Source organism: Dipteris shenzhenensis, chromosome 27, assembly GCF_047967505.1.
Source record: "Dipteris shenzhenensis isolate YYH24624 ecotype China chromosome 27, Dip_SZ_1.0, whole genome shotgun sequence".
Lineage (NCBI taxonomy): Eukaryota > Viridiplantae > Streptophyta > Polypodiopsida > Gleicheniales > Dipteridaceae > Dipteris > Dipteris shenzhenensis.
Genome location: NC_141622.1, coordinates 32,121,760 through 32,131,476, shown reverse-complemented (window position 1 = coordinate 32,131,476; position 9,717 = coordinate 32,121,760). Strand labels below are relative to the sequence as shown.

Sequence of the window (9,717 nt, the reverse complement as noted above, 5' to 3'; positions counted from 1 at the left end):
CACCCTTTGAGATTATCTATTGGAAGGTTTTACCTATTCCTATCACGCGATTGACCCATAGAGTGGAAACAGCAGATGCATTTACCCATGACTATTAAAATATTCTCAAAGAGGTTCGAGAAGCCATTGCAATCACTCAAGGGAAGTACACAAAACAAGCTAATAAGAAATAGAAACACATGCTTTTTAAAGAAGGTGATTATGTACTTCTTCGGATTGAGAAAAGAAGGTTGAAGAGTGTTGAGAAATGGCCAGTAATCAAGATGTCCCCACGTTTTTATGGACCATTCAAGGTGATTCCGAAAATCAATGATCTAGTTTATAGGCTTCAATTACCTGATAATTGGAAAATACATAATGCTTTCCATATCAGCCTCTTAAAGCCCTTCAAAGGACCTTTACCTATTCATCCTATCTATGAAGAGGCTCCATTGATTGTTGATGAAGAAGATATTCTAGAACCCGAATGCATTGTTGATCATCAACAGACCTCGACCCAAAAAGGAAATGTCTACACTAAAAACTTGCTCAAATTTAAGAATCATCCAAGAGATGATGCTCAGTGGATGCTTGAGGAGTTCTTTCGAACTTTTCCACACCTCCTTAGTTCCTATAATCAAACACGCAACTGAGGTCTGTTGCAATCTAAGCAAGAGGGATGTTATGAAAAATATATTTCTGATATATATATCTTGTTTTGGACATTATTATTTTAGTCAAGTGTGACTATGGCAAAGTACTCCATAGGAGCGCACCGGATGCGGCGGGGGTCCTAGTGGATACTTTGTGTGGTTAGTTGGGGACGCCTAACTAGCTTGTGTTTTGCCATGCTAGATGGTCGGTATTGTGGGTGATTCCATGTTAATACTAATGTCTCTAGTGTTATTGTGCTTGATTATTGTGCTTTGAGCGTGGTTATGTTGGGATCGGTTGATTCAGTGATTCATTCAATCGATTGTTAATAACTAATGTAATTGGTGGCTTGAGTACAGGTGATGGAACTCATAGTGAGGATTGGAGTTAGAGCGAGGGTACCGACCGAGGTGTCGCACAGTGCATTATATATGGCCATGGGCCAATTTTGTATTTGTTTTATTATTGCAACTTTGAGCAATATATTTTATTGAGGACATAATTCATTTTGGGACCTAAGATGGCTATGTAAAGCAAATCCCTCATTTTTGGATGAGAGGGATAATTTTGGCTCCTATCATAAATACTCTAGATGAGGAAGCGTGAGCCACTCATCTAGGAGGGGAGATTATACCCAGTCTGCTCATGGTGCTCATGGTGTGATTGTGCTTTTTCCTTCTTGAATTAATTATGTGGTGAATTTGTGTGTTGAAAAGATTACCTTTTGGTTTCAAAGAATGGGAGTATGCTAGAGGATGCATGCAGAAGGTCAGTATATAGAATGTTAAATGCATAAGTTAGGAGCTTTCAACAATTTAGATTGCTTCAATTTAATTAATTTTGTCTTGGTGTAGTGTACTATTTTTAATGCTATATGGTGTGAGGGCAAGCATTTTGGACACAACGGATTGATGATAAGAGAAACACACAATATTGCAACAGCAGTGCTAGCTTTAAGGGAGCTAATGGAGCCATGCATGATTATTGTGGCATAATCCAAGATATTATTAATCTTGACTTTTGACGCTTCTTTGTGTATGTTTTGGATATCAAGTGGTTTAAGGACGTGGTGGAAAGATTCCCTAATGCAACAATCAAACGCCATGCAAGTGGCTTTGTAACTATTAACTCCACAAAGTTTTGGCAAGGCAAGAAGGACACACTAGTACTACCGTAACAATGTGAGCAAGTACTGTACACATATATAAAAATACTCACTTTTTAATATTTGATACCTTCGATGCAAGGAAAATAACATGTTTGTATTTGTGTTTGAATTAGGTTGTTTATTAATCAATGGTGGATAATAATAGGTGGTGGCAATCATACCTATTACGCCACGTTCCAAAGTGATGTATGGTACATTTGCTAATATATTGAACCGTATGGAGCATGATCATGGCCATAGAGGTGATGATGATCGTGATACGAGAGAGGAGGATGATCATGAGATAGGAGATACAGATATTCATGCCATTACCCATGAGGATGAGCCTACCATTGGTGATGCTGATTTCGAGGAGCACATTAACACAAGTAGGAGTGGGCTGAATGTATTTGGTTTGGATATTGAAGTAGATAGTTTAGCAAGGGTTGATCTCATTGAGGATGAGATCGAACCGTAGCCCATCATTGATATTGGCAAAACTATTTTATATATTGTTTCATTTTCCTCACCTCACTTAACTTTTGTATATGTGGGTTTGCTAAAAAGCATATTATCGTGTGTGACACGATTGATATTTTTTTCAAATTATGTACTTTGGTAATCATGGGCAATGTTTGGAACACAGTGATGCATATTTATTAGCATGTAGAAAAATTTACTCTCTGCTACGCGTCTAAAACACAGTGTAGACCCACTATTAGACACGTGAATAGCTGCGCTATTAGACACGCTAATAGATGCACCCGTATTTTCTCTAATTCTATCTCCGTCTATAGACGCGCTCGCTATTTTGTACGTCTATCAGGCATGTCTATAGTTGTTTTGTCTTGTTGTGAATTAAGGAGGTACTTGAGGACAAGCGCATAGAGCTTCTCAAGGTTCATACAGATGATAACCTTGCAGATATGCTGACGAAGAGTCTACTAAGCCAGCGGTTTGAGTATTGTCGTGTATTGATGGGCATTAGATAAAATGCTCACTGGTTGTTTAGTGAGAGGTTGTGGGGATTAAAGGCCACAGTGCCTTAACCTCGGTTATGTACAATACTCAAACACACACATATATATATATGAATGACATAGAAGATTAGGGTGTTCTGCACCCACCAAAACTTATGTTGCTCTCTTTCCTAGCTCTCCCTCTTTCACCTTCTTCCACTCCACTTCCATTGTTGAGATCTCTTAGTGCTCTCACCTCTCAAGTTTCTACCTCCTCCTTGAGTTGGAATTGGAAACTTAGATTGATGACGTCCCAAGGCTTGAAGAGAGTGTGGGGAAAAAAGCCAAAGGAAGAGGGCATACATAAGGAGAAGGTCTTAAGAGAGACCTGCTCTGACACCAATTGAAAGATAGAACCTTGTAGCTCCACATTGAATGTGATAAACCAGAAGAAACGGAGGGCCATAGGATGTTTGGCAACATGGCCTCAATGCAGGCAATCCAAGCTGCAGCTTCAATGCACATGAACTGCATCCCGGCTTTACCCATCTCACAACTGCATCCCAAATCCCAAAAGCTACAAATGCCGACCGAAACAGTGCCTAAACAAGTAGAAAGCACAAAAGTACTGAGGAAAGTAGACCCCGGGATTTAGAAACAAAATGAAGATAAGCAACTACCTAGAAAGATTGATCAAGAACTCTGAGTTTGCTTTACTTTGGCCACTATGCTCCACGATCGCATCGCCGGTAGGTCATTCAAGAAGTTCTCTAATCAAGGAAGTCTCTCTGACCTAAAAGCCTCTACGTGATTCAAGAAGTTCTCCTATTCAATAAGTGCGGAACAACCCGATTCAAGCATTAGGCGCGCCCATGATACCAATCGATACCAATCTAACTGAATAGATTGCATGGGGATAAATCTAGGGGTGTATCGTTTGTCCTATCCAAAGCATGAAAAGTGGCATTGCTGTCCACGGTCTAGCGAGACTCCACTTGGACTGACAAAACAATAAGTAATGCGCGTGAAGCGTGAGAAAGGGGGGACGGAAAAAGTAATGCACGTGAAGCGGCACGTTGGACGTGTGACTTAAGGCGACGCATAGGGCAGTGTCTTGAATTTGAGTCTTCAAAGATCAAAGTTCAGTCGAACACGTCGACACGAAACAAACTAGCGTATACGAAGATCGAGCTTGCTGCACACGATCATAGGACAGACTGAGTCATAATCAACGACAAATTACGGCAATGAACAAGGTAAAGCAAGCCTAAGCACGTGATATGTCACATGTGCAGAGGTAGGGAACGCTAGGGAAACTAGAAAGAGGCTATACACTGAAAAAATCAAGGAGGAGCTGAAAATGCCTTTTCGGAAAAGACACTGCAGACCCACAGATGGACTGTAAGCAGTTCGATTCACGCAAGACTTTCAGTGTCTTCTTAATTCGCGACTCGATTGCATATGATTGCCTTGTGCAGGTTTACTCCCTCGCTTGGTTCACTTTGACTTCATTATTGCCTCTTCCTATCCCTCATCAGCTCTTGCTTGAGCATGAGCATTCCAGAGTGCCCAAAGCCCTTGCTCAATCGTTTCTAGCATTAGTCCACCACCTTCTGATCTCAAACCTTCTCGTTATGGAACTATTCCCATTCTTCCACTCGTCAGTTAAGCTCTTCCTCGCCTTTCTCAGTATTCAGGCCGTCATGACTTCTGTATTTGCTCAGAATCAATCCTCCCGAATACTTGCAGGAGGCCACAATGCTATCCTCAAAGCTAATTTCGAGAGTAGTGACGATCTCCATCCCCAAATCCAATCCCTTATGGAGTTTAAGAAGCTCATCACACACGACCCCTCGTTCGTATTGAGCAACTGGGATGCAGCTCACAAATCCACACTTTGTCGTTGGGCCGGCATAACTTGTGAGAGAGGAACGCATCGAGTCGTCGCCCTCGGCTTGGCACACGTCCAGTTGCAAGGTTCTATCACGCCCCTCCTCGGGGGATTGGTCTACCTTACGTCGCTCAACCTCTCCCACAACAATCTCTCTGGAAACATTCCTGCTGAGATCGGTTCTCTTACCTCTCTCACCGCTCTGGATCTCAGCCAAAATGCCCTCTCTGGAGAAATACCTTCTAGCGTCGGGGACCTTCACCGTCTTATTACTCTCAACTTATCGAGTAACTACTTCGTGGGCTCTATTCCTGCCAATATTAGTTCCTGCACCTCGATTGTCGCCCTTGATCTGGGCCAAAACGCTCTCTCCGGCGGAATTCCTTTCAGTGTCGTGAATCTTCAGCAGCTCGAGGTGCTGATCGTTAGATCAAATATGTTGCTCGGAGTTATACCGGAAACACTGAGCAACTGCACGAGACTCCGACATGTTGACCTCTCCTCCAATGGTTTATCAGGGTCTGTACCGGGATCTCTCGGGCTCCTTTTGAGCCTTCGAGCACTGTATTTGGACACCAATGAAATGCGCGGGAGAATCCCTCTCGCGTTAAGTAACTGCACAGATCTCAGAAGTTTGGAGATGTCAAGCAATTTTCTGACCGGCTCCATACCAACTGAATTTGGCCTGCTAAAGAACTTGGAATACATTGCGCTCGTCCAGAACAACCTTACCCAGCAGATACCAGCTACTCTAGGTAACTGCACAGCTTTGACAAGCATCCTTCTCGCAGAGAATCAGCTGGATGGTTTAATCCCACCCCAGTTAAGCTCTCTCAAAGCCTTGACAGATTTGTACCTCCATAATAATAGTTTGACGGGCACACTTGCACCTTCCCTGATGAATTGCACACTTATTACACGCATCGACCTTTCAGTGAACAGGATTGTAGGCCCACTACCAGCTGAAATAGGGAACCTCACAAATTTAGAGGTGCTTTCAATATTTTACAACATGCTGAGCGGCGAGCTTCCTGGTACGCTGGGAAATTGCACGGCTATCAAGTACTTAGGAGTGGGTGGAAACCGATTGAGTGGTCTTATTCCAGCTGAGTTAGGTGCGTTGTTCAACATGCTACAAATTGAGCTCTTTGACAATAGATTCGTTGGACAAATTCCAGCTACTCTTGGAAATTGTACAAGTCTGATAGACCTGGAAACGGCATTGAATCCCCTATCGGGGTTTGTTCCGCCTGCCTTTGGCCGTTTGACAAACCTTCAGGGATTAAATCTAGACTTCAATCTCCTCTCCGGGAACATCCCACCGGAAATTGGTAATCTCAGCTTCCTCACCTCTCTTTCCCTGGACAATAATAGATTGGATGGAAGCATTCCCACAGCTTTAGGGCAGCTTCACGGATTGACTTGGTTGACGCTGCAACATAATATGCTTACTGGAGCCATACCTTCTAGTCTAGGTAACTGCCAGAAACTGGAATACATAGATTTATCCTACAACCTTTTAAGTGGGAAAATACCGACTTCTATTGCAACTCTTCGTGATCTGCAATTTGTTTTCTCATTGGCACATAATCGGCTCTCGGGACACATACCTTCTGAGCTAGGAGGCATGATATTAGTTTTAGGAATCGATCTTGCTGCAAATGATTTCTTCGGGGTTGTTCCCCAAAGTCTCGGCGGCTGCAACGCCCTTACCTTTCTGAACGTCTCGAGAAATAGGCTAAGCGGGGGAATCCCTGAATCTCTCGGAAATCTCAAGAGTTTGAATATCCTCAATCTATCTAATAATCTGCTTACAGGAACTATTCCTAAGCAGCTAGCGGCTGCAACTTTTCTTACGGAGCTTGATCTTTCATCCAATAATTTGTCCGGCACTTTGCCTTCATTTCTAATAAACATGAAAAAACTCAGGTTTTTAAATGTCTCTAACAATGACTTCGTAGGCTATATCCCGACTTCGGGTGCCTTTAGGCATCTGAATGCATCTTCTTTCCTTGGAAATGCAAAGCTCTGTGGCCCCGTCGTTCATAAGCATTGCCCAAGCCCTTCTTCCGGGAAAACTTTTCACAAGGGAGCAGTAGTTGGATCAGCTGTTATTGGTGCTATCATGATTGCGTGTGTAGCATTTTTCGTCATTGGTTGGTACCGCATTAAGGTCATCAGTGGAAGGCCTAGGGAACAAGCAATGTTGGGAGAACATTTGAAGCTTACACATGAAGATATTTCTAGAGCCACAGAAGGTTTCGATGATCGGAACATCGTTGGAATGGGTGGTTCTAGTACAGTCTATAAAGGCATCGTACCTCCGGGAAAGGTTGTCGCAGTCAAAAGACTAAAAGTTTGGGATGATGACAAGGCTCAAGGCAGCTTGATCAGAGAAATAGAGGTTTTGGGAAAGATAAAACACAGAAACGTAGTCAAAATTCTAGGCTATTGCTTCAACCTCGACATCAAAGCACTAGTGTTGGAGTTCATGCCCAATGGTAGCTTGGAAGCCCTTTTGCACGGATGCCAAGTCTGTGAGCTCAGCTGGGAGAAGCGCCTGAATATTGCAACGGATGTCGCATATGGTATGGCCTATCTGCACCATGAATATGGCCAGGCCATTGTGCATGGGGACTTGAAGCCCAGCAACATCCTTCTAGACGCAGATTTTGTTGCCCATGTCGCAGATTTCGGAGTTTCCACTGTCATAAACGATCCGAGAAACAGTGGAACTGATGTCTCTTCTACGCTTAAAGGCTCTATCGGATACATCGCTCCGGGTACATCATGGAAACCTTTCCTTAATAAACATCATTCAAGAATGTATTACAGTACCTAATGACTGATTCTGTGATTTGTATCAGAATACGCTTACACAAGAAGGGCTTCAATCAGAGGAGACGTGTACAGCTATGGTGTGGTGCTCCTGGAGCTGCTGACAAAGAAACGCCCGACGGATGCGAGTGTGGGGTATAATTTGAGCCAATGGGTGCTCGCGAATTTCCCTGCAAACTCAAACGCAGTCCTCGATGAAGCCATTTTGGAGACGTCAGTAGAATCACGACTGGAGGAGATTTCCCTAGTCATAGCGCTGGCAGTACACTGTACGCGAGAGAGGCCAAGCGACCGTCCAACAATGAGACTAGTTGTGACAGAGTTGCTGAAGATTAGGAAGGTGCAACAGCAAAGTTATCCCTCCGTGCAAGAGCTTGCGTTGAGTGATCAAAAGGGCAACAATGGCAGGTAAACAAGGTGGTGTTATTTTTTGTGACCGTATTTGCTCTTCGTTTAATATTCTCGACTGTTGTGAATATTTTCATAGTTGAGTATGACAAATTTAGTAGTTTTGTGAAGAGCTATGAGGTGATCGATCACATTCTTTTCCATGGGCATAAGAAAAAGGTTGTTTGTGCAGACATGGCGATTGTGATTCTAGCGGTAGCCACTAAGGAGAGAGTCCAATCTCCAGCTTCTATGCATAACCCGGCATGCATAGTGACATTTTTTTTCCAACGAGCTCAATATGTAAGTGCGTGCGTGCCATAGAAGGGCTTTATTTTCTTCTGGAGTTGCAGAAGATATACACCCTTAAGGGCTTATAAATTTGCCTTGAGTGCTCACACATGCACACATGCTATATGGGGTGTCTATATAGTTAATCGTTCATTCCAACTCATCTACGGAAAAGTGTCATTTATGTCTCTTAATAAACTAGCCATGCTATCGTTCAAAATGATTCCCTTTAAAAATAAAATAGTAGTTATACAAGGATTTTTTCAAACTACTAGGACTCCAAAGGGTTAGAAAACTAATAATCTCAATAACCAATTCCTTCAGGCTCTTACTAGAAACTTGGCACTACCACTACTACCATACACACTAATATCAATGCTGCCTTCTACAGTTTTATCTTAGTTTTTTCTTTCAAGGTTGTATTGTCGATATTAATGTAAAACTTACGTCCCCTATTTATCTCATCATGTCCTATTCTGGTCATTAACTCGGCCCATCCTTCATGCTTACTAATATATTACTCCTCATATACTCTTTCTTTTAGCAATCTTGCATAGTACTCCTATAATGCTTAGTGACATAATGCTATTCACAAGATTTTCACATACTATGTCTCTTGGCTATTTCTCTTGAATGAAAATTTCAAAATTCCTTAAATAGAATGAAGTTTTTACATGTTTAAACTCAGAATATAATCATTAGATTCAAAACTTTGAATCTTGTATTGATGCCACTTGCCTCTTTCTCCCCTCCTTTGTTATTCCCCATCCTCCCCTTCATATATTTGGGAGGTTTTATAGCATAAAATCTCATGATGTTTACTACTTGGTTTCATAACATTTTCTATCTGTCCCTATTGCTTTATTTTAATGCCTATATTAATGAATTATCCAAACCCTATATAATCTTCCTCAAATTTCGCCCGCCCCTATTGCCAATGTCCTGATAATAATAGACATGGTTTCCTACTATCTCATGTTTTAGAAAAACCGGAACAAGATAAATATTGTATAGATTTCAATGTGTCTAGGGGACATTGAATATGCTTTGAGAGAAAAACTTCGCAATAGACAAAAGATAATTTAAAAGGCTGCAACACCCTATGAAGAGATCGACAAATTCAAGATATGGACAAGTAACCTACGTAAAGGATATCATGGACAAAGTTGATGACTTCATGGATCAAGGATACATTAGTACAATTAGATCCATGAAGACATAGAGGAGGACCTTGAGAGTGACCATCCAAGTGATGAGGATGAGAGTCCTAATGGTGGTGATATCAATGCTAGTCAACAGTTTGATGTCTATCTACTTTTGCGAGACATTATAATCTCTTTCTAATATAGATTTCACAATAATGATGTTGACAAAGTTTTCATTTAAAGTTATTTTCTCTTATCTACCACTTTGTATTTTGTAGAATTAAATTTTAGACCCCATAGGGTGGTCACTAAGCCATATGTAAGATAGCACTTGCTATCAATAGAAAGGGTTTTATATTTTTATGGAGATACACAAAATATAAATACATAATATTTTTTCAAATTCTAAAAGTGAACATTTTCATC

The 9,717-nt window shown here is 41.6% G+C and overlaps 1 protein-coding gene across 1 annotated transcript; it reads left to right on the top strand.

The window, feature by feature from the left end:
• Positions 1 to 4,213: 4,213 nt before the first annotated feature.
• Positions 4,214 to 8,258, top strand: LOC147884173 (uncharacterized). Its single transcript, XM_087399133.1, has 3 exons — positions 4,214 to 7,413; positions 7,498 to 7,876; positions 8,049 to 8,258. The coding sequence occupies exons 1-3, from the start codon at positions 4,374 to 4,376 to the stop codon at positions 8,080 to 8,082; spliced, it is 3,453 nt and encodes a 1,150-aa protein (XP_087255259.1). The 5' UTR covers positions 4,214 to 4,373; the 3' UTR covers positions 8,083 to 8,258.
• The last annotated feature ends 1,459 nt before the right edge of the window (positions 8,259 to 9,717 follow it).